Here is a 26,593-nt window from a genome sequence, read left to right as displayed (position 1 = left end):
TGATACATAATCTAATGTGTATTTTCTGCACCTTCAAATGAATTGTGGTCATTTTGTTCAGTACCATTTTCCATTATGTACTGGCATTTTTAAATGCATAAAACTAAGTAATCAGTGTCAGAGAAAATGAAAAATAAAGTAGGAGACAAAGGTTTGAGAATTGTTTGTTATGTTCAAAAGAAGAACCTTGTCTGAACTGTCTGTGTGTATGAATTGTGAATTGTTGACCTACTCCCTGGTTTCCAGAGTGATGATGATGAGGATGGGTCTCCTGTTCATGCCGCCTACACAGCTGCTGTTGCACATGAAGTTATACAGGATGGTGGTAAACTCAGTCCCCACCTGAAATTCAAAGCAATGAATACTATCAATAAGTTGATGCTGAGGAATTAATTGGAGGAATTGGTGGTTTATTCTCTGACATTTCTAAAAGAATTCCAGAATGTCTGTGGCTCAAACTATTTTTTTTTGATCAGCACACAAACAAAGCTCCTATTTCACAGTAAATGTGACAGCTCTCCACTACAGGGCAGTGTTGCAGTGCACTTTATTGTGAAGCGAGACTTTTCATTAAACTGCGCAGGTGCAATCTCATGACATGATGATTTCTCACTCTGGTGCTTGTTTGAACATGCCCGGTATCTTTATTTATAGAGGTGCTTCCTACAAGGCATCTCACTGAAATTATCTGTTTCTTTGGTATGAACTTGATGTTTTCATTTGTGTGTTGAACAACAATACTTGCGCTGAATGTATAAAATATTAGGGACATCTTCTATAGACTCAGATGAGTAAACTTCTGTGCAACCCACATCTCACAGGACAAGACTTTTACTATATGTGCTTCTAATTACCATCAGCCCAAACCACCATTTTTAATTATTATATTAGAAATCAACAAGGATTGTCCTCATCAGTATAATTCACTAAAAAAGTAAATATCCCAAATATTTTGCACATTCACAGCAGACCACAATCCCTACTATTAATATTCCTACTACTGTTATTATAACACAAAGAGTTTTTAACTGGCAATGAAACAGTCGCAGTTTAATACTGGTGCATCTATATGTTAGTGAGTTAAAATGAAGCTGAAGGAGGGTTTTATTCAGATAATGATATTTTTGATGTTATATTTTGTGGTTTTGGTGGAGGAAACCAAATGTATCAAAAATCAACACAATAAAACAATTTCTTGTGGTAGCTGTAAATAAATGTGATGTCTCAAGTCCCTAAAGGGCTTAATACAATGCATTGTGTGTCTCTATGATGCACAGATACTGATAAAGCACCAACCTGTGGAGCCTCATAAGGCACAAAGACACTTTGCCGGCCAGTGACAGGATCATCCACATACTGACAGAGGTTATTCCCCTCCACTCGGATCAGGTGACTGGCTGGAGCTGCTTGACCTGTGAAGAGGATGATGGAAGAAAGGTGAGATGTGATCTATAGTCAAAACACCACACATACCAGACACCAGATCAAGTTTTTTATACTTATAAAATTAAACAAAATCAATACTAGATATTTTGTTCTTGCAAAACTAACTAACTAAAATAAAAGAAAAATATACAGGAAATGTTTGTAGTTTAGCCTTTGTCTTTTTGGTCAAATTTGTCAAGACAACCAAAGTAAGGAGGCATTGGTTCATGTGTTTACTGAGACTGGGATGTCTACATGACTGTGAGAGAGTTGTGTTTGTACTGTCATACCTACTCTGAATTTATTAAATTGTGCCCATATAGAACAGATAATGATAAAAAAAAAAAAAAAAACTAAAATGTGCTAACCTGCCTTGGAAACCAACTGAAACTAAAGTGAATTGAAAATAATAATTAAAAATGAAATAAAAATAAAAACTAATGATACAAAGACCAAGACCAGTCTTTGTTACTACACAAAATGTTTGTGTTTTAGTGTAAATTTCACATCAAAGATGAATGAATTATGTAGTTTATCTTCTCCTGGGTGATTGCAGATGACAGTAATCAACTTAAAAACCCAAAATTATTGGCATGTTTTGGGGAAAAAATATTGAAATCTAAAATATCCAACTACGATAAGTTACAGAAAAGAATCAGGCTTCATACCATCATTGAAGTCTCGTCCTAGTTCATGGTTGGGGCAGCGTTTGACCACTTCCGTGACATGCTCTGCCTTCTTGTAGACGGGCATGGCTCTGATGATGCTGCCATGTGGAGGCGAGGATGACAGCTTGATTTGGATTGGGCAGGTCTTGGCAATCTGACAGTAGAGCTTCTTCAGCAATGGAGAGTACTGGGTGGGAAAAGAACACAACACACAGGGTCCGAGAGGCGCAGCTCAGTGATCATGTCTGATAAATGGCAATTTTGTGTGTGTGAGGAAAAGGAACAGTGCAAGAGCTGTCTGCCTTGGACATTCTCAGAACATAATAATCAATCAGTCCAATGGGAGTGTGAACTAAAGTCTTCTTTCTCTTTGAATTTTATCTTCCAATTTTAAGGCATTTATGCTCTTCTTGTCCAGAATGTAGTAAATGAACATATCAGAAGACTTAGATACATTAGTTCATCAACCAAATATCAATCAGTGCATTCACATTTGAATTTTTCAAACAATATACTGCAAATTAGACTTAAGACATTAAAGACACACAAACTGCAAGCTGTGTCGTTTCAGTTTTATGTAGCTATGGATAAACCTAAACTAAGGAGGGAAAAACCTGTGGCTGTGCTACCATAAGAGAAATCCTGTTTCAGCAGGTGGAAGTATTGTTCCAAATGAAATAACATTTGATTTGTGCCATTGGGACATCTATCAGCACCACGGCCAAAAGAGTGTTTTAAAATAGTAGAAGACAACATGGACAAATAAAGAGCTGTGTGATATTATGATGGTAAAATAGTGGGGTGTGACCACAGGACACTGTAATTATCACATAAAATCATGGCTGCAGAACAAATTGTGCCATTTAGGGAGAGCACAAAAAGAAGGAGAAAGGAAAAATATACCAGAAAACACTCAGCACAAAATTTATGTCCAGTCAAGGTAATTACTATGTTATTAGAATGAATACATGATTATCATCCAGCAGATGGGGTTTGTGGGTAGTAATGAGAGATGTGACAGCTGGTGGAGGAGAAGTGTAAGTTCACAAGGATAGTTTGGAAACTTTTGGACAACAAAAATTATGTTTTGTTTTTGTTTTTTTACTGTCAGACAGTCAGTTACAGTAAAGTTCACTCAGAATATGCTGAGCTGTCTGCAAATCTTGAATAATTCCTCAGATTATGAGCATTTACACACATATATGAATGTGCGCATGTATATATGTGTGTAAATGCCTGTGCAGATGCATCCAACCGGGGATGTCAAACCTGTAGCATGCCTCAACACCGTCACAAAATCTCAAAAATCTTCCCGTGGAATCAAACAGGGATCTTCCAGAAAAAAAAAAGAAAAAACTGAAAAGACAGTTGTCCTGTGTGAACTTGCCACAATGAACCTGAGTACAAATGCAACAGTGCCCCCTTATGGTATAAACACAGTACATGCAGCTCATGGTCTCTAACCTTGCATATCAACACATTTAAATAGCATTTTGTCTTTTTATGTTGGATAGGTGACACAAATTCCTCTTTAAATTTAATTGTAATAACTTTTCCATTTTCCACTGATCATCCAAACTCTATTTTAACTCATCAGACATCAGACAGACTCTGGCCTGATAAAAGCTGGGAAAGAGTCAGTCCTAACAGCCGCTTGGATTCCTTGTTGTGACACCGTTACTAAGCCTGCACACACACACACACACACACACACACACACACACACACACACACACACACACACACTGTTAGCCATGAGCGCTCCCTTGAGGGTAATAGAAATACCTGTGCACAACATTACCTTTTCCCACCTAGCTTTCTGACAAGCCTGACAAGCCTCAACAGCTCGTCCATACCATGAATAAATAATTTCTCTGAGATGCAACAGCCAGACAGACTTCTTATTTACAGATGTGGGGACTTTTCCTGCTGCAGCAGGAGATGGCTGCAACAGAAAGAATATTTAACTACTTCAGCATTTGAAAAGAGGAACGTGGGAAATGTGGTTTAATGTTTTAAAAGGTAGTGTCACAGAGTCTCTGATATCCAGTTATGGTGGTGGTTTCATGCGTTTATGTAGAAAAATGCAGGTAGTACACTGATTTTATGTTTTGGTATATTTACACTACATCACTAATATTGCAGTGCCTTTCATCTGACTCGCAAACGTCAGATGTTAAGACAACAAGAATGGTTTCTAAATTATCCATGTTTTCATGTGCATTATTACGCAATCATAATGTCGGTTCAATAAAAAAGATATTTGTCATATTGAAGGGCATGTTCGGTCCTGTGCAATAATTAGTCATTTATCAAGACAACAAAGTTCTTATTCTCGAGGTTAACTGAGTAACTGGGTATTTCGGGTTTTTGAAGAAGAGATGAACTCCAGATGACTTCTGTTACTGTTGTCTTCTGTCACACAAAAACACTAACCATTTACCTTTATCTAGAATATTTTTAAACTGATCCACACTCACATAACCACAATATGACACATGTACTTATGCATAGCCATAGTTGTTACAGCAGATTTGTGGTCAATTATGACTGAAATTCCACACGCTCTAAAATTTGTTGGTCCAGTATTAAAGTATTAATGTTAAAGGGACCACCGCCAACAAAAAAGTTTGGTTCTACAAAAAAAGAAAAAAGGATGAGATAATAAGTTGAGGGATCAGCAGGGATCAGCGTTTGGTGATATTGTTTTCGAACACCTCAGAGTACATGAAAAAGTCATAAATTACTTTTTCTGTTTCTCTCTTCCCATGGGATGCCACGGGAGACGTCTCAACTCGTCCACCACGCAGACTAGTGCGCACATGCACCGACGACACATAGGCAGGCATACACACACACAGACACACACGAACACACAGACATGAATCTGAAGTGAAGCGCAGCATTAATAAAAGAACTACAATATCTGATGTGTATCTTCTTGTACAGACAAGAGATCATGAGTGATGGATAAACTGGGCTCTGTTTCAGGACACATTGAAGGATGGAAGGATGGAGAGGAAGGGGAAAAGGATGGAGAGAGAACAAACACAATTAAAGAATGAGGAGGTTGTTTGCTTTGTCAGTGATCTGGAATAAAAATCTACAAGGTGAGTGAGAAGAGGAAATTAAGAAAGGGACAAAATGTTAAGAAATCCATTCAAATATCCTGAATCTGCACCATAACCTGGCAAGATGTCTAACTTTCCATCATTTTTCAGTGAAATCTGTTGACAATTTTATGGGATATCGGACTACCCAGATCAAACAAGCATCGCATATTCTATGAAAACTGCAATGCAGTTTGAGCGACAAAATACTGTACGTTTAATCAAATGTGAGATCATGACTTTACAAGAGCACTTTTCATGTTCTAACTAGCTATTTACATGTAAATTTTCATTGCAATTCCATTGATTGTTCCATCCATCCATCCATGCATCCATCCATCCATCCATGCCTCTGCACGGTGGACCGGTGGAGGCAGGTCCCGACAGGCTCCTGGAGACAGGGTGATAATTGCCAGACCGTCATCCATGTACACAAGCAATGGCTTGCCCGCTGCAAATTCGCTTAACTGTCCAAATATCGAACACACACACAGATACACACACACACACACACACACACACACACACACACACACGCACACGCACACACACACAGTCTAATCTGAATTTCTATACAGTCTATAATTATATTGGATTCAAATCAATATAGAAAATTGGACAATCTTCTACACTCTTTGACATCATGGTAATTGCTGTTTGTCTTTATGAGACTATTTAGGAATGAGGAAAGATATAATGACCTTTAGAGACATGTTTTTTTTAAACAACAGCTATTGTCTAAACTTTATTCTCTATAGTTACAGGTTTAACCCCAAAATAATTGATGAGTCATTCAAACATTTTTGTCAAACATTTTGCATGAGATAAATAAGAAATCTCACTGGAAAGTTTAAGGATCCGAAAATAATAATTTTGGCCCTTGTTGACAGAAACACATACTGTAATTATTAAGTTGGATAGTGTCATATTGACTGCTTTTCATTGTACTCTCAAGGATGCACTTGTAGTACTGGCCAGATATGGGACCAAGTCATTGTTTTGCGAGTCCCAAGCCAGGTCCCACATCAAGATGGGCACATTCTGAGTCAAGTCCTAAGGCCCTAAACTTGGAGTTTTGAGCCTTAAGCAAGTCATTACATGTTCTTCACAAAATGTAATGCCATTTTAACAACAGAGCCTTGATTTACTGTTCTTTGTGCAACTTCAAATGTCAAACAAAGCTGGAAATTGTTGTGTCTCCATTTAGAATTTTGACCCACACTGCATAGTTTTTGTATGCTTAAAAATAATCTTTGGAACAATTTTTTTCAACTGGAGCTCAGCAATTTAACAGTAGTTTTTCACGTCTCTCCTGCAACTTGATTGAATGCTGTCAGATTGCTTCATGCAAAGCGGATCTGAGGAATTAAGAGTCGATTTGCTGAATGAAAATCATTAACGTTAGCTGATTCAGGAAAAGACACGAAATGAGTTGATTCATAAATACTTTTTAAAATAACTTTGGGTTTTGGGAAATGCATGGTGTAATTTAAGTCTAAAGGCTCCAGTCCAAGTGAAGTCATGAGTCAGTGGTGTTGAAGTTCAAGTTGAATCGCAAAGTCTTTTTTGATTTTGTCAAGTTGAGTTTAACATCTTCAGTGTTTAGTTCCTAGAGAATACCGTGATCCGGGTGACTGAGTACAGAAACAGACATGTCTGAAGTCATCAACTTTGTGACTTGAGTATGACTTAAGTCCAAGTCATGAGACTTGAATCCACATGTCTGGTACTGGCACAGTCCATGGTGATCATAAAAGTTCAGTCTTCTAGACATGATGTTATACATACAGTTCTACACAGACTGTTAAAGGACACAACACAGTATAGAGATAAATTTACCATATTAGTTTCCTGGATTGCTGACATCGTGCAGTCCACAACATTTCCTAAACAATGCTGACACTGGACAATGTATAATCTACAATGTCCAGTATCAGCATATGTGATCTTTTCTTAGAGCACTTTATCTAGGAAACTACTATAAAAAACACTTGAATTTGCTGTATAAATTGTTCTGAACATCATGTATCTACTTGCGTGTTGTCATTGATAAAACACATCTGAGCAACCAAATGTGTGTGAAAAATCTTCCATATCGAGTGTGTTTTCCCAGATCCGTTGCTCGGCAGGAAGGCCAGCGGTGATGTGGCCGCGGATGAAGCATGGGGAAAGGAAGTGAAGGATGCGTTGTGCAGGGCGTGTTGGGACCTGCGTCCTAACGGAGAGAGGCTAATAGCTGGGAAGAGCAGCTTCTGACAAGCCGCCTTGCAGTGCATGCTCCAGCCCGCAGCCACCGCATCACACCCCCTCCCACCCCCTCCCACTCCTGACACATACTGTACGCACATGCACACACACACGCACACGCACACACACACACACACACACACACACATAAACTAAAGTCTGAGTGTATGGAAAGAGGTCTTATTATTTGACAAGGCTGAGGTGTTAGATCTCATTTCCAGCCACAGTGCGTCCAAGCCAAGAATCATCTTCAAGAGGCAAGAGAGCGGCAGAGTTTCAGAGCTATTATCACTAATGCACGGTGTCTTGACAAGACAGGAGGGGGACTGGAGGATTACCAGACTAGCTTAACATGGGCTTGAATGGACTTACTGTATGTGGAAACATTATGATTGTGTTTTCTGTTCCCATCAGTTCTCCTGGTTTCTCTTCTCTTCTCTTCTCTTTTTGAAAAGTGAAGCAGATGTAGACAGACTTGGTAGCCATGGTAACCTCCCGTCAATCATTCAGCTGACAACTTGAAAAAGGGGGGATTTAATGAAAAATGCTTGATGTAATAGGCATTTCTCGTAATCTCCCAAAGCACTGCACGCCAGTTGCTCTTAGTGGGAGGCAGAGGGGTGGGGATGAGGGCTGGCTAGGTAACTGATTATAGTCAATATGCCCCTATGGCACTTGGCATTCCCCACTGCCTGAGGCTACAAGAAAACAGCCAGAAACCAGAGACTGTTAACTCCTTCATTCAAACAGGGTGACTCAGTCTAGTTCACATAGTTGTGCTTTTTTTTCAAGCATGTTCACACTTGGGCCTTCCACTGATTTTTGCATATAAATTATACACACCCAGATGTGCATGCACATTAGAAACACACAAACTGACATGCCTCCCTGGCATATTTTTTTGTGTGAATCCCCTCCCATTTGCAGAAACGTATTAATTCTGAGAGGATTGACCATAATCTTGTTTCTTTTCAAAACTAACACCTCTAATACAACTCTCCGATATGATCTGAGCCCTCAAAAAGCATTTTGCCACAGAGCTGACACACAACCTGGCAAACCTTTATGTACACTTGGTTTTCTCGGTTTGTTTCTTTCTGTTAACCATGAATAAGCTCCTACATGCTTTTATTTGATTGTTTTAGGCTTGCAGCAGCACAAATTGCTCTCTGGGACAAATAATAAATTGAAGTGAATTGAATTTTTATTTGCAATGAAACATTTTCTCACTGAGTCTCAAGAAAATGTTTTAGAAGGACAGTTCACCCCAAAATCAAAAATACATGTAAGACAGAGTTTCCACAAGCCCTTAAAAAAATCTAAAATCCAATAATCTGAGAATCAGGCCTCAAAGTGTTAAAATGAAGTTACATTAAATTCAGGGTTTTTTTTAAAATGTGTTTTGGGGGAATATTTGTATTGACAAGACTGTAAGGACTCCAAAACAAAACCAACATGGAACCAAAAAACACCAATGCAAACTGTGCAGCTCCATCACATTTTCAAGCACACACAGCCAGTGTGTCACATGGGCTTATGTGACATCTCTCATTAAAAAAATAGCTACTTCTAGAAGTAATAAGTTAATAGTCTCTGTTAATGTTACTTTCATCTAGTGCAAGTGCAAGTTCAGTGAGATCTAGCTCAAGAAGTAGCCATTTCAGTGCTACAAATCAGAAGCCCATTGAAAACCCTCAGTTTAGGATCTTTGAGTAAAGACATGCGTGAAATAAATAAACTTTGTAATAGTGGTAAAAAGGTCTTTGAAAGCCTTAAATTTAACTTTTTGAAACCTGCAGAAAGCCTATAGAAACTACTTTTGTTATACCTTAGAAAAAAGTAGTTCCTACATGAAGCTGCTCACAACAAGGTCTGTGGATCTTGAATAACTGGGTCATGATTTCTGTTTCCATTTTCAATTTACTTAATTACTTTTTTTGTGGGTGTGGGGTCAGACATCTCTACGACCAAAACATAACAACTCACACCAAAACTATTTAGATGGATAAACAGCACAACAAGCCAGTAGTATGTATTTTTGATTTTTGGGTCAACTGTCCCTTTAAAGTAAACAAGTGTGCACTGAGAGTATATGCAGTGTACTTTTTAACATTTCTAAGGATTCCTGTAAGGCCATCAATGCTACCATATTCTATCCTACACGATCACACATACATCATTTCACACATTAAAAAAAGTTTTTGTTCTGTATCTGCTGTATAATAACACTTAAATACATCCTCTGATACTTTGCCAATCTTATAATCAGTTGTGCAAGATAAAAACAGCATTACAGTAAACTCCAGAAAAACTAAGAGCAATCACCCGGCCTCTCCCTCATTCTAATCCCTCCTGTTTAATGGCATCAGAGGCATCTGAATAATCACAGGTTTCCTCGCAATCCTTTTTCTGCTGCATCATCATCTGTATCTTAAGTCGTGTGCCAGTCAAAAACTCCTTTGTCTCTACTGTCTTGGTACAAAAAAACTGCTGGCAGGTGGATTCAAAGCTTTTATCTTTGTTCATAAAAATGGTCTCATTTTCAAACTATTATCCATGCAAACCAAAGCCGATAAGAGGAGTTCATTTTGCTGCGAATGGGTAGGAGGGACTGCAGCAGGGTGGTGTACTGAGATAAGACACTGGTTAAGAGGAATTGTTGGCAGGCACCCTTCAATTCAAACTAAAAAAGAAAGATTTGATTTGATGAATTTCTCCAATCAAGTTATTAGAACATTCAAAACTATAAACTAATAGGATGTCAGGGAGAGAAAGGCGGGTTAATGTGCCAGGCAGAGTAGTGAGTATCATGTTTAACCAAACAAGTTGAAACACGTTTCTGCCATATTTCAGGATTTCATTTCATTGCAGTAATTTCTCAAGTAAAACAAACGAATGATTTTTAACCATGTTGTCCTTTGTTTCAGTCGATGTAGTCTGGGCGTGAGAAAGCTCAGAGTCAGAGAATGGAAGTGAGAGAAAGGAGATGATAGACATATTTTAGGAGAGGACAGGGTGAAACCTAAGGCGCCAGAGGTGACAGCCATGAGTGTGTGTCAAGAACGGAGGAAGAAAGAGACAGAGAAAGAAAAGCAGCAGGTCAAAGACCACCGCCTCTAATGTCCAGAGGGGGATCTCCTTACATCACTGAGGGCTGAGTAAAGGAGCCCACCATGCATGATTACTTCCAGCAAACACAGCCGCGGAGGAGCCCCCCAGTTGATCACACGAGACATTCACAGGCCTGAACGCTGGCAGACACATGAAGACGCACACACAGTTTGTCTCTTGGTTCTCTTGTTTCAGGGAGGTCAACTGTGTGACAGTCGGAGGTGACACCTTCCTGGCAGGAGACCTCTCATCAGGTCATGACAAATTACATAGCTCCCATTTCACCTGTCTCTCACCACCATCACATCACAACGTAGTTATGTGGTTCTGCAAAATCTTGCATTGAGTTCCTAAATTCTTTTTTTTTTTTTTGTTTACTGTTGTATCCCATAAAATGGTAAAATGTTGTGGTGTATTACTGCTACTACTACCTGGGGTAGAGGAAGTATTCAGATATTTTACTTAAACATACTACAGAGATTTTTTCACTGGTGATGAAACGGTCTCAATTTCATCTACATGATGAAGGCCATCAGCAGTTCTTAATGCCTGTTACAGGGTTGGTTGATGATTTCTGGAATGCAGACCAGAAGAGCCAGAGTTTACATTTTCCCATAAAAAGTTACAATGAGTAGTAAATTAGCTGGTTAAAAAGAAGCTGGAGGGGATCCAGAGTGCCCAGAGGAAACTCATGCAGGCACAGAGAGAACATGCAAACTCCACACAGAAAGGCCATGTCCAATTTGAACCCACAAGCAGAAAGTACAAACCACTTTATATATATTTTTACCGGATTATAATAATTGATGCATTAATGTGTTCATTATTTTAATGTTGCAACTCATCCCACTTTATATACTTCTGAGTAGCTTAATTTATAATAATACACAATAATTTATTGTCTGATTTATATTTTATATTGATAATGTGAATCTAATAAGTAACTAGTTACACTAGCCATAAAATGAATGTAGTGGAGTGGAAAGTACAATATTTGCTTCCAAAATGTCATGGAGTACAAGAAGCAAAAATGGAAATAGGCCTACTCAAGTAAAGTACAAGTACCTCAGAACTGTACTTGAGTAAATGTACTTGATGTAGTTACTACTACTACCGCTAATACTACTGCTACCATATATTGTAAGAGCAGCAGCAGTGAGAAGAATTATTTTTTGACACTTATATTTATGAACAACACATGTAAATGTGTTATATGATCTGTGTTACAAAAAATAATCAACATGAGTGCCTCTTACTAAGACGCATGTTCTCAAAGTTCAAATCAAATACCAGATGTTGACTAATAGATTGTTATTATGATGTATTATTACTGCATGGATCTCTTATACTGATGGAAGAACAATTTGTTAACTTACATTACACTCTATTGTACATACATTTGAATGATACTGTGGGGGAAAATATTATTAACTTCTCAAATTTGAAATGAACCATGTGCTCTACAAGATAAAATCTCTAATGACAGTGTCAGAAACCAAAATGTATTTAAAAAAAATCCTTCTTCTACATTGTCAAAAAGTTCTAAAAAAACAAATACACACAGGACAAAAACTTTCTTGACCACGTACCAAACTTTTCCTGTTGCATTCATCACATTAGATTTGACTACAAGAGGTGAGAGGAGGACAACATGAATCACTGAATGATACACTACTTTCTCTTGCACGCGACACGCCTGCACATGTGCTGGCCTGAGTGAGTGTGTGAATGTGTGAGTGTGTGTGTGTGTGTGTGTGTGTGTGTGTGTGTGTGTGTGTGTGTGAAATTATGTCTTTGTGTGCATGTTTATGTGTGTACAAGACAGTTACTAAGTAAGATAGAAGGCCCAAAAGAGAAAAAGACAAAAAACACACTTTGCATGCCAAAGCCAAGAAAGTGTGTGTACTCACGGTCCATGTGGCAGACTTGGCGGTGCTGGACTGCTGGAAGGACACCTGGAAGGCATGCAGCCCAGGGTAGTCGGTGTTGGAGGGGATGGCTGGGGCAGGCGACAGGCCCTCGAAGGTGGAGTTGGGCTGGGAGTAGGGTGAAGGGGTGGGCACGGCCGACGAGGAGGCGTTCTCGGAGCTGTAGGGGCTGGCGGACGTCGCGCGGCTCCCCAGGCTCTCCATGCTGCTGCTCAGCAAGTTGTATTGGGACTGGGGAGAGAAGAAGAGGGAAGAGAATGAGGGACGCGAAGAGGGAGGGAGGAGAGAGGCGGAGGGAGGGCACAGGTAGAGGTGCTGGAGAGACAGGGGCTTGGAGGCTTAAAGGGAGGTCGGATTACACTGGGTGGGAGAGTTTTGGGAAGTGTGTGTGACACAGCATGTGTAACTGTCCAGGTAGGTGTCCAGAATCAACACTGAAAATGTTTTGTGTCATTTCCACATTTAAAATGAGATTTGGTGATAAAATCACCACAAACTTGTGTGTTTTGTGTGTGTGTGTGTGTGTGTGTGTGTGTGTGTGTGTAAGTGAGTGTAAGTGAGTGGCGGTTGCAGTGAGGTCCCCACAGTAGCCTCCTTGGGGCTAAATGAGGCAAGTTGTAAAACACAGGCGTAATCTGCCTAATTGCCTGCCATTCCCCTCTTGTCCTTTCTGCCATGTTTGAGCAGAGGAAAGATTTGTTGCGCTGTCAAAGTTAACACACTCTGTGAGGCCCATACGTAGCTGTACACAATGTCAGGAGCTACTGTAGAGGGAAAACTGCTCTCATGTTCATTTTTTGAGCCCCTCTTACACTACTTGAGCAAAAACACAGAAAAGTCAAAAAGAGCAAACATCCAGCTGAAAAATCCTCCTGTCCACCTTCTACTTCAACACGACAAAACAACATAACATTAAAACTCAAATATTCTAAACCTTTAATTTAAAACAATATTCCCAGTTTTTTCACTGCTGCCTGTTCTGTACATATTAAGTGTGTACTGATACATCAATCTGGATCAATATATCGATTCAGTATTCATTGATCCAATATTGATCAATCAAGTGAAAATATCCATCTATATCATCATCTTTAAGATTCATTTTTATTTTGAAATTCCCATGGCATGTCTGTGTCACAAATGTATGAAAGACTTCGGTCATGAAGTTGCCAAATCATAATTTAGTTGCTTTTTGTGAGTTGATATAAATGTAACTGAAAGTGTCAAATGAACATATGATATTGTCTGATATGGATCCACTGGCCCCTGAATTGAACTGAATCAAAATCAATTGTGACAGATTTTTTGTGATGTTGGCAAATGTCGTATAATTGTCCAAAGAATCGATTTAGTATTAGTTTTGAATCACCTGTGATTTACACCCCTAGAACATATGTATGTCAAACAACTGACAGCAGGATTGTGTGGACAAGAATCTGGTGATATAGTATGTATCATGATACGATTAAATATATTGCAATATATTGTGATACCGTACGCAAGGTGATATATTGCTACTGAATTAATCTAATTTTAGTGAAATTCTCAGAACACACCACCATATGCATAAAATCTCAGCTTAAAAACTTTTAAAAATACTTTTTTTTATGCAATTAGAACATTAAAGATAACACTACTATCTAGTATCTTTTTGCATGTATCACAATATCACAATAGTGTTTTTAAGAATTAATACAGTATCGTAATACTCAAGTGTACAGGGATTTTCTTACACCCCTAACTGACACTGGTGGTAAGTTCACACTTAAATAGCCACAGACACACACACACACACAGTTACCCCATGAACAGAAACCCCCCCCAGAATTTTTACCTTCTTTTTCACGTAGTACATCCTCTACTGCTTAAGTCTCATTTGTCACCTCTTCAGTCAGAATCGTCCAAACACAGCAAAGCAAAGAGAGCACGAGATCATACCCTAACCAGAGAGTTCAAGTGAGGTGTGCATCAGTGGACACACCACACACTCATGCACACTCACACACACACATAGACTCGCACAGACACATGTGCAGCCAGGGAAGAAGGTGAGGACTGGTGTGGAGCGAGAGAAACTATAGACTGAGAGGAGGGGAGAGAAGCAGAGAGGGGAAGAGAGGGATGGGAACCCAAAAAATAGTACGACGTTCTAATTATGGCATGCCTGGACATACACGGCAATGCCGGGGCGCATGTACACACACGCTCCAAAACACCTTGTGAAGGCCTGCACTAAGTAAACACTGTCTGGTCTGACGGAGAGTCACAGAGACCGAGACAGAGACAGAGAGAAGGAAAACACATGAAAGAACAAGAGTGCAAGGGTCAGACCTTCCCCCACCCAGTATTGTATATCAATACTACATTAAATCAGCAGTCAGGGTTCCTTTCTTTTGGTAAACTCTTCCACAAATTGGATGCCCTGAAATAAATCACTGTTACGGATGGAAGTGATGAGATCGAAGTGATCTGTGTGAATGTTTTTTAAACGCGTACTCTATGTATGTTTCCAAACTGTGGAGTTCAGAGTTATCTCTCGGTCAGAATCTAAATCTAGCAGCCTATCCAATCAAGCTTATATGGTAAGTACAGTGAGTATTATTCAACAAATAAATTCTGCCCTTTTGGAGGCTATTTAGACATTAATATTTAAAGCTGGGGTAGGCAGTTTATTTTTGGCATCATTAGGCAAAAGTTCCATAATAATCTTTAAGCATAATGTAATCAACCCTTCCAAAGGCCTGTTCCTTTTTTAAGATGTTCAACAGTTCAGCTTGAAACCTTGGTCAGTTTTCTGCTTTCCTGTTTCCTGTACATAGATATGCTATGTACTAGGCTTGTCTACAATTAAAAGAAAAACAAATTTTAAAGTTGGTTCAGTGATGTTGCTGGGAGACCTGTAAAATCGACGTATATTCACATGCTGCATATGTGATATGTAGCTTTTATGGGAAAAGGTGAAAGTTGACTGCAGTATCAAATTTGCTCAAAAGTTGTTGGAGCACAGAGCAAGAAGAGGCGGGACTTAAGAAGGGTCCATTGTTGTTTTTTTTCTCTGCTTCTCATGCTGGCTATGTTTTCAAGCTTCAGAAAATGTAGTCAGTGATGGCAGACTTTGGCCAATTGTAGCTAAGTTAGTTGATTGTTGAGTCTCCTTTACAAAATGTCAGTATTTCACATCCTGAGAGAGACTCAAGGAATCAATCAACAATCTTTAAACCGCCAATCAAAAGAGTATGTGATTTAACAGCCTGAAAATGTGACTCAACAATAAACTGTCTCTCCAGAATCGCTTACTACACCTTTAATTTATATGCAGAAAATGCCACCACATAAAAATGCATCAAATTTGCTATAAAGGACTATAAAGGTTTTAACATGCCTTCCTCTCGTACGACTGAAAGCAAAATGATGTAAGCAATACAATTTGTCACCTGGTTCAGCCACTGCACACCTCATGTTCATTCAAACTGGGGGTGCACAACTTCTCTTTTCCTCCTCATTTTCTCATGTTAGATTCACTTCAACCACAATCTAAGGTATGAATCCCAAACCTGACAGCACACACATCACTTCACCTCAAGGTCCCGTCCCCATAGATCCTAGCAGACCTTAACTGACCCTGACAAAGTTTCACAAGGATATGTAAACTTTATGTGTTTCCATGTCATGGTCCATTAGATGAAAGCAGAGGAACGGGTCAATGTCCCAGACTTAATACAAACTGTGTAGGTTAAATGAGGAGGCACGCATGCGTGGGCGTATGGATCTATACGGTAACTCTAAGTCAGGCACATGCAGCATATAGGACAAGGCTTGAAAACAACCAATGCCAAATAGGTGGTCACTTGTCAAATGCATGATTGATTAATTGACTAGTCAACTGACAGACTATTAGTTTGATGATTTTGAAAATCGATCTATCATTTGCAGTCATCAGCACAAATGCTTTACTTTCCCTGGTTTTCAAATTAGTGAACTTCTTAGGAATCTGGATATCTGAGTTTTTTTAGTGTTGGTTTGCATTTAAAAAAAAGAAATCAAATGATGTAACCTTGGGTACATTAATTAACATTAGTTCGAGCAGTAGTAAGCATTAACTAACAGTTAATTAACAGTTAATTACATGTCTAGTAATTATTTGCTAATGCTGTCAATGTTAACTAAGGTATTAATTTATACAGTAACTACTAGTTTATAAATATGCTAATAACATAAAGTAATAAGCATTACCTGGGAATTAATGAATACAATACTAAACATTAAGTCACATTAATGTCTGGTTAACATTTATTGAGGGTTTACATGTTAATTAAGGAACTAATAAAGATATTAATTGACTTGCCTTGAAGAAAAAAGTGTTTTATACATGTATTTAAGGGTAATGACTGTCCTCTTAGGCTAATTGTCCATCCTCCAATTTATGACTTACATTTGGTAAAGGTGAGATAAGTGAGCACACTCCATGGTCTTTGTTTTAGATGTTAACTTATAGCCTGACCTATAAATGATTGTGCATGTTATATAAGCATTAATTAACCATAACTGGCCATTTATTAAAGCTCTTTGTGACCCTTATTGTAAAAGTGAAAACATGTATCCCCTATAAGTAACACTTCTTGAATACATCAGAGTGCTGCTGTTAGTTAATGATCATTTATGCATTACCTAAGGTTAATTAATGTATCCTTATTGAACAGTGTTACAAAAATTGTTAGTGGCAGCCTTCATCTGGTGTCCCATGCCTGGCAGTAGAAAATAGGTCAGCTACAGAATTAGCTGAGATACAAATGTGTTCACCCTCATGAAAAGGATGAAAGTGAGCATCCAGGCTGATGTGTTTGTTTTCTCCTCATTGACAGGTGTATAAAAGAGTCATTCTGTCGTCCCTTTAATATCTTCTTCTAACAGGTATTGTCAAAGGGTTTTACAGGCACAAGGTGAGCCCAGGAGTATGTGAAAAAAAAAAAAACACTTGACACACACACACACACACACACTCTCATACAAACACGCACATACATTGCCACAGACCCATGTGCTCACAGGTGTGCTTCCTCTTAATACCTGAACTTGATCCGCAACAAGTTGAAACAGAACTAAAACCTCAGCCGCCACTGTGTGAGTGAGAGAGTGTGTGTCTGTGTGTGTTCGCTGTGCGTAAGTGTTTAAGCCTTTCATCCCAGCAGCATCTGATGTCCCCTATGGGCAACCGTCCTGGTAGCTGCCAATCAAAGCCGAGCTTTAAAGACTGAAAACATTTAGATATGTAGATTAGCCAGCCACAACAACCCTCACTTGTCAAGATGAGTGAAACGTAATAGGCAGAGGATAAGGAGAGTATCACCCTGCTAATGACCTCTGTTTACAGCTTCATAATAAATTGAAGGCTATGGTTTTATTTAACAGCAGCACACTTTGAACACAGTTAACAACACAGACTCACGTGTTGTCATGTGGCTCTACTGAAGGAAACAACACGAACATGAACATTTAGGCCACACAAATGAATGACACGGCATCATATGAAAACTGGAGCATGTCTGAACGACGCCAGCTAGACAGAGGTGAAGATGAGAAGAGGTAGAGTATGGAAAGATGTGAAAGAAGGCTGCCCCCTGTTGGGAATATTTGGCAAAGTGCAGGACCTGGATATACCATTCATTCTCCACATTCATACCAACCTGTGGAATATATAAAGAGCTGGGTGATTCGGCTAAAAAATTATCACAGTAAGTGGATATTAAAAATTCATGATCATTTTTATTGAGGTTAAGTTGAATCACTTAATGTTGAATGTAACCACTTAACTTTGAATTCAAATTCTTTATTTTATCAAGGCACACAGGTAATACACTTAATAGACTAAACAAAACAAAATAAAACAAAAAAACTGCCATATAAATTAGATGACCTGTCTTTTTGTTGTTAAAGCCCTACGGATATATTGACTGATATTATTGACCCGATACTGGCTCACAGCTATACCATTCTTTATCTGTATTGGTATATATGTTGTCCAATATGTGCCTATATGTGTCTATAAGATGTCCCAGTACAGGAATTTCTAATTTTGATACAATACCTTGAAAAATATAGATATCCCTTAACATATTCAATACCATGGGGAAATATTTATGTTTTTTGTTGAGTAAATAAAATTTTACATGTTTAATCAAAAGATAAATATACCAAGGCAATAATACAACAACAGATATTCAAATGGAGCAGATTTTTGACAACACTAGAACATAATGTAGTTTGTTTTATTTGTTAGCTTTATAGGCAGCATTTTACATATAGATATTTCCTTAAAGCTACTGCAAGGAACTTTCATATTTTGTTGTTTTTGGAGGCCCCTGTGGACAAAAGCGGTAGTGTTTCCACAGTAATAATGAGAAAATATAACATCAAAAATAAACTTATCTAAATAAAAATCTCCACTGGCTTCTTTTTAACTGGTCTAATGTACTACTCACTGTAACTTTGCCTGGGAAAATATAAACGCAGGCTCATTTCATCTGATTTCAATGAGAATTCGATCCCATGGCAGCCATTTAGAACAACTATACAGAAGTAGCCATTCGTATCACAACTGCTCTCATTAACTTATGTAGGTCATACAGAGGCATCAGTAATAAATTAAGACTGCTTAATAACCAGTTAAAAACTGCTTGGCTTTTTTAAAAAGTTATAGTCATTTATAATTATTAAAAATCCCAGTGAAAGTTCACTGTTTCATTGCCCCGATATCATTCTGGACAATACAATTTATTGTTTAACTATAAAACATCTTGCCTCCCTTGCATATCCGTATCACAAATGTTAACCACTTTTTGAGAAATCATTGCAAAAAAACTGTGTGTATGTATATTGTCTATATTCTGCATATTATATTCTGTATAAAGAATATCACCAGTTACACTGATTTCAGAATTCATTCACTCCCCGATATCAGTAGTCGCCCTTAAAAAAAATCAGTACTGGACGGGTCATATTTTTGAGAAACAATTTCTTCATTGTCTGCACTCACTTTCTCACTCCACACTGTTTCTGTTGTTGTGTCACATGTTGATGGTGTAACTGGACAACACACCTGTTTAATGATTGGCTGTCACTCATATCATATATCATATCCATTATCAAAGTATATTAGGAAATTCCTGATTAATGTCAGGGGAAAATGAAGGAAAGTTATAAACGCTATTGCACCATGTGGTTGGACCAAAATGCAGCAGTGTTTCATGCGCCACCATCCAGTCCTCCAAATAAATCAAACTTGTTAATGTAATGACAATCAAATTAAGCCCATTGCAGCAGGATACATACTTAATCATACTATCATAAGCCTACAAGTTCAAATGAAGGTAGCCATGGCCACTTATGCATGCATGAAAAATATTAGAGAACACAGGCCTGATTTTCAACTTCGTGCATCACAATATCAACTCACTCACAGATTCACTCTTTCATCTGTTTGACTGCCACCAATCTGAACCAAAATAATACCAGAACTTCTACACTCCATAATAACACAAACCATCTCTACTACCAGACCAGTAAGACATCACTGTCAAACAATTTTTAAAAAAAGTCCTGAATATGTTGGAGCACAAACAGTTTACTCTGGTCCACTTACCACACCACACAGCATCTTAGGGCTCCTGAAAGATAAGTGGGGGAGTTTCTATGAAGTCCCCGTTCCTCGGCTCTCATAGGACTTACACTCTGCTCCGGTCAAAAGTGTGACTGTAAGAGTCGAACCCTCCGTGGCCAGCTGACCCCTGAGCAGGACATGATGGAGGATACAGGAGATGTCCTGCCTCTCTTCTCCTCCACTTGTTTCCCTTGCCTGACTAGGCCTTCTCAACTTGCTTTGCATCTAACAACAAATCCTCACTCCGCCTCCTTTATTTCTGTCATGACTATTCATTAACTGGCCGGGCAGGCCCAGGCTTGCCCACTTAAAGATTAGATCCAACCAATATTCCGGATCAGAGGGGGAAGGAAACATATAGGTGTGTGCAGGAGTGACTTCTGATTTCATATTTAAAGACAGAGTAAACAAATGTGCAAGATGAACTTACAAAAACTTTGGTTTGGCAAAAGAATCCATGTCATTATTATTTTTACTTCTAAAATTCAAGATTGGTAAAGTTTGTCTTCATTCATAAAAGGTGGCATACTTCACTTGTGTGAATATTAAGTTTCCATCCAGTAACAAAAATATGCAGGTGCATATCAGACTTCAATGTTAAATTTTTGATGATGATCACAAGTTCAGGTTAGAAATTCATTAGCTCTAAGTCAATTTTTACTTGACCCACTGCAAATAAAAAAAAAATATTAGCAGTTATCAAATGACAAAGACTAAAGTTGATCGTCATGTTTAATCTAGGGCTGTAATGTCTATAAAATGTCAGAAAATGGTGAAAAATGTGCATCTTAATAAACGTCCATCCCACTATCTTTAAGTCCAAGGTGATGTCTTTAAATATTTTGTTTTGTCAGCCCTCAGAGGTATTCAGTTTAATATGAAACAGAGAAAAGTAGGAAATATCCATACTGAGGCTGACAACAGCATTTTCTGCATTTTTGCATGAAACATTAACCATTAGACAATTATCGATATAGTTTAATTCTTCTTTTTACTGCTAGATTTACCAGCCCGACATAGCATTTAACTTGCCCCATGCAAGCGGGCAATCATTACTGTTGAGCCCTGCATACACCTGCAAACATACAACATGCGCATGTTTGTTAATGCACACAGACACACCCCAGTCTACAGATGGCTCTACAGTGAAGCAGCAAGGGGTCCTGGCTGGGGTTTAATTAGCCCTCCCAGAGCACACACACACTCACAGTCCCTACAGGCTGCTCAGCAGGGAGATAGAGGGAGGGAAAAAGCTGCACAGGAGAGGGAAACTACATAGGAGGGAATCTCCTCAACACTGGAGGGAAAAAGTGAAAGGATACAACAAATAAAATGGGATCATGGAAGTGTGTATTTGTGTTTGCTCACAAAGACACCATCAGATTTGACTCAGAGGAGGAAAACATCCTACAGGGAGCAGAAATAAGCTGCATCTTCTCAAAAGAGAAGCAAAAATTGATGACAAAGTAGAGTTGCAATACCAGAATTTTAAACTTCGACACAATACTAATATAAAAAAAAGATGCCTCTTTTGATACCACATCAACATGATTGTTTTTCTTTTTTTAAATTAACAACCTGCACACACTGCTGGTAAATAAACAGTCACTGAACACTGTCTGGTTTTACTGCAAGCAAAATTTCAGGCAGGACAATAAAGACTGAACTGAACTGTGGTCATGGATGAGCACTCGGCTGTTTTCTTACGGCACCTGTACTTTTAATACTATCAAATGTGAGTATTTCCTCGTTTTTTAACATGCGGTATTGAAAATGTCTTGATACTTAATGACAGAGATACAAACTGAACTATTGGTGTTAGCTCATGTCCCTACCATCACATTGTCGTTCATGTCCCTCAGGTGGTAGACGTCCAAGGAGCCCTCGGTGGTGCTGCGGTGGCTCCCCGGGGTGCTGGTAGAAGGCACTGGGCGCTCACCTGGCTGGCTGCCTGGGGGGAGCTCAAAGTAGGTGCTGTCTGGCTCCCTGTGAACGCACAACATTGTGGATACAAGTGGATCAAAGAGGGATGAGTTTTCAAAAAATTAACATAGAACAAGTGCATCATTGTGTCACATAAAGTACCAGAAAATTATTTTTTGAGTCAGCCTGTTTTATTAAATGTTTTATTAGAGGGAAATAAAGTATATTATAGTATATTATATATAAAGTATATATGTATATATATGCTGACTTGATTACAAACAATCACATACATCAATGAATATCCATTTGTTTAGAAAAATCCCCAAATAAAGATTGTTTATTGTTGATTGTAACTTAGAACCATTACATTACAGCAAGTAAAGCATTGAAGAGAAATATCTAAAGGTGACATCAGAAATCAATAAAGTTTTGTTTCCAAATCTTCAGACATTTTTGCAAATACATGTCTTTTTTTTTAATTGGACATAAACTCATTAGTTTCCCTAAAATGTGGCCAGAACAGATAATTAAATTATATGCATTTGAGTGTTGTATTTTGCTGCATTCACATGCAATCCCTCTCTCTCTCTTTTGGTCTCGTAAATTTCTGATCAGCCACAATTTTTCATATATATATTTTGAACTATAACAGTCCAAAACTTGGGTTGCAGCTATGGTGGCAAGTCATCTTTTCAGGGTTGGAACTGCCACCCCATGCCACCCCCACAGAACCCCCTTGAAACGTTTATTTAAAATGGTATCCTCATAAAATGCCAATGAAAAAAAAACAAACAAACAAACAGGGTTTCCAGAGACTAGCAACATTTAGAAAGAAGTAAAAGCACCTTGTTTGAAAAAAAAAAATGCTGAAATCATTCTAATAAATATTTGTATTTTTCCAAACTGATACCCAGGACAGTGTTTTCCCTCACCTGCTCTAATGACTGCCGGCATCAAAAAAGTCCACTCTGGGTTAGTAAATTAGGAATGATCCTATCCTGACTTGCTATATTCTATTCTTGCTATATAATATTCTATTCAGTGATGACAGAATCATATATGTTTTGTGTTCTTTAATGTGATACATTTCACATTTTTTTTAAATAAAACCTTTATGTCATTTGGAAAATCTGTTGATTGTATACATGGAAAGTAAAACATTCGTCAGCAGGTGTTGTTAACACTCACAGGGAGCTCCACAGGTGCTCGAAGGTGCCTCCTTCTTCCGTAACAGCGGACTGGGACATCTTAGAGGATGGATAGTCTGGTGAGGGGCAGATCACTCTGCAGGGCACACACACACACACACACACACACACACACACACACACACACACACACACACACACACAAACATAAAATTATTTTCAACAGCATGATCTGCAAAACTAGAATGAATTAAATTATTACAGTAAAAATGACTTTTATCCTGTTAAAAATGTTAAAAAGTTAGAAGAAAAAACAAACCACTAGTTCATACATGATCTCTTTTTTTTTCACCAGTGTTCAAAGAGGAGAGGAGGCAGGTCAAAAACACACACGCACACACATTCATCCAGGTGTGATCACACCAATGTAGTCCCAGTGAGGTGGTTCAGAGTGTCAGGGGGCCTGGGCGTGCCAGGACCTGTCTGTCTCATCACCGTCTTACTCCAAGGGGAAGCTCTGCAGAGTCTGAGCATCACCTCCTCCGCCAGCTCTGTCTCAAAATAACAGCCTGCATTGCAGCCTTGTATGTGTCTCGACATTATGCAGCTTTATAGCAAATAGCAAGTGGGTAGGCCCTTTTCTCCTCTGTTCTGCACTTTGCAGAATTATCGCAGTTTCATCCAGTGCCAGAAAACTTGGTATCTTATTTTGACAGCGCACATGATAAAGACTTTAGAGAGTTCAGAAGGGTACCTGCAGGGGGGAACATCCGGCCTTTTTGCGATGGTTTGAGTCAATACACTTCGAGTTGCCAAATAAATCCGCCTTTGTCATCAACATAAACGCACACGGACCGCAGGGCCTGCAGCGTAAAGCCGATAAAAGGTCTCCATCTAGTCTACAATTTGATGTGCCAATATTCACATCCAACACAAAGCCATGTCGGACATATTTGGTCTAACCAAAGTTTACTATAATCACGTTTGCGCACCACAGCAGCGTCACATCTCCTTAGCAACCATTCTGAAGGACTGCACAAGAAAAAGTGTGGCAAAGGTGCATGACTTTAAAGGTGTACACTGCAACAAATCACCATAAAAGTTCCTTTGGAATCCGTCACTGTAATTTGGCTGCAGGTGTATATATAAGTTAAATCTGAATTGATTGCGTAAAAGTGATCCTCTCCGTTTAAAATGGTTCAATTTTGTACTGTAACCTGTACTGTTACCTCGACAAACACGTGACACTTTTGGTCTGCACTGAATCGATTGAAGATATGCAGCTCAGTAAACATCTAAAGTGATGTCATGGCTCCAGAACAAAGGCTGTTTTTTTCAGTTCTTCAAGCTGGTCTTGTGACTATTATTACCACACATAAAGTTTTCACCCTTGCGAAATGATATGGACCTGCAAATTGTCAATTGTTACATTAATGGCCAACTATTCTGATCATCAGTAATCGTTCTAAATAATTTTCTAAGAAAAAAAAAAATCCAAATTCTCTGATTTTAGCTTCTCGAACATGAATATTTTCTGGTTTCTTCACTCCTCTATGGTACTGAACTGAATATCAAAACAGGATATTTAAAGATTATCACCTCAACATTTAACCATTTTCTGACGATTTATTCATTAATGTATTAATCTAAAAAATAATCTGCACATTAATCGCTAATAAAATAACTGTTAGTTGGAGCCCTAAAATGATCCAATGAACATGACATTAAAAAAAAAACTAGATGAAAAGAACACACGTGTGAGAGAGGCCTGTCTGCAGCTCGCAGACACAGATATAATGTGCTCACTGCAGGTTCCCGCTGTTCCCGAGGTGGCTGCCGCCGTAGAAACCAGCTCCCATTCAGCTGCGCACTTCGAGCGGTTAAATTAGGATTCCACCTGGACAGACGACTTTTCACTTACCCTGCACCTCAGGGAAGGAACATGACCAGAAATATATCCTGTTCTACAACACGTATTTACTTGGCCTATTTTTGATATATGGCACTGATTATAAATATACCTTTGTTTTGTTTTTTTCTTGAAGTTGGGGAAATACTAATGCATTTTGATACAGACAGACAGACAGATAGATAGATAGATAGATAGATAGATAGATAGATAGATAGATAGATAGATAGATAGATAGATAGATAAAGTGTAATTTACACTTGAACCAAAAACCGAGTTATTGATAAGCGTCTGGCTAAAATATTTGATATGATATCCACTGTCATGCAATATTTTTTCTAATTTAATAGAAAGAAGCCTATACCTCTGCGTTATGTCTGTAAAACATGGCCTCCGCTGGTTCTTTGCTTAAATGTCACACCATCCTTTAAAATTGGACATTGTGCTTTTCTGATATTCACCTGTCTTTACTTTGTGTCCCCACTCCCGGACAACGGCACCCATGACAACACACACACACACAGATACACTCACACACTGCCTTCCCATGGGGCATTTTATACAAGAAAAACATAGTCCCAACTGAGAGGAAATTAATTTAAAAATTGTTTTAGATTCGATTCTCCACAGCCCCATGTGAAATATTTCATTTGAGGATTAAAAGGGCGAGCTTGTCGGTACTGATGTATCGCTGGTGTGGCTCTTGATCCCCATTTAAAGCACTGAAATGTATCGAAATAAAAACAATACATAAAAACGATCAAAGTACGATAACTTAATATAAATAACTCAATCTATCATGAATGTTAATTACAAAAGAATGTTTAAATCAATCATTAGGTTTTTCGATTTTTCCAAATATACATTTATAATTTATAACACAAAAATCGAAATAGGGATAGTAATATAATTGTGCATACTGTAGGGATTATTTCCAAGGCCTACACCTAAATTATTATTTAGAGAATGGATTTAGGTTATTATTAGGCCTATATTGTGTACTGTCTTCAGAATATAACGCAGACCCTTAAGAAACTACCCCAACATCAGCTGCAAAATTACATTAACTAAACAACCAGCAAGATTTTATAATATAACTTTTTACACATTTTAGTCTTTTTAGCCTTAGCCGATGATCACTACAGATGGGTCTTTCCTTGTAAAAAAAAGATCATATTTAGAATAATTGTTTTCATATTTATCACATTTTGCAAAACAACAAACACTGACAACCATAATAAAAAAAAACATGTGACATGAGATTAAAAAATCTAAATCACCATCCCTACTATGGATCATTAAAATAGATCAACGTACCTGAATGTTATTATTATTCCAATCCAAACACCCAAGAATAATGCCGCACGGTGCACCTGCGTGTTTATTATCGAACATGCCCAGAGAGTGACCCTCCATAAAAAACAGCAACAACAAAAAACACAAAAATCGACCGAGTTTACAGTA

General features: G+C 38.3%; 1 protein-coding gene across 3 annotated transcripts in view; it reads right to left on the bottom strand.

Annotated features, from left to right (window-relative positions):
- tp73 (tumor protein p73) overlaps positions 1 to 26,590 on the bottom strand; it is a 34,322-nt gene extending 7,732 nt beyond the window's left edge. The window contains exons 1-7 of one of the 3 annotated variants that reach the window (XM_084721475.1): positions 26,447 to 26,590; positions 23,261 to 23,356; positions 21,982 to 22,132; positions 12,472 to 12,720; positions 2,094 to 2,280; positions 1,297 to 1,412; positions 233 to 342 (exon numbers count right to left, since the gene is read on the bottom strand). In XM_084721475.1, the coding sequence (XP_084577601.1) occupies positions 233 to 342; positions 1,297 to 1,412; positions 2,094 to 2,280; positions 12,472 to 12,720; positions 21,982 to 22,132; positions 23,261 to 23,319 (872 nt within the window). In that variant the 5' untranslated portion in view covers positions 23,320 to 23,356; positions 26,447 to 26,590. Of the gene's footprint in view, positions 1 to 232; positions 343 to 1,296; positions 1,413 to 2,093; positions 2,281 to 12,471; positions 12,721 to 14,323; positions 14,500 to 20,128; positions 20,313 to 21,981; positions 22,133 to 23,260; positions 23,357 to 26,446 lie in introns of those variants that run through there. The other 2 variants (XM_084721473.1, XM_084721472.1) reach the window with 2 other exon arrangements.
- Between the last annotated feature and the right edge of the window lie 3 nt (positions 26,591 to 26,593).

Source organism: Lutjanus erythropterus, chromosome 6 (genome assembly GCF_056507025.1).
Source record: "Lutjanus erythropterus isolate fLutEry1 chromosome 6, fLutEry1.hap2, whole genome shotgun sequence".
Lineage (NCBI taxonomy): Eukaryota > Metazoa > Chordata > Actinopteri > Lutjaniformes > Lutjanidae > Lutjanus > Lutjanus erythropterus.
Note: the sequence above shows the minus strand (reverse complement) of the source record. Positions and strands in the feature narration are given on the sequence as shown.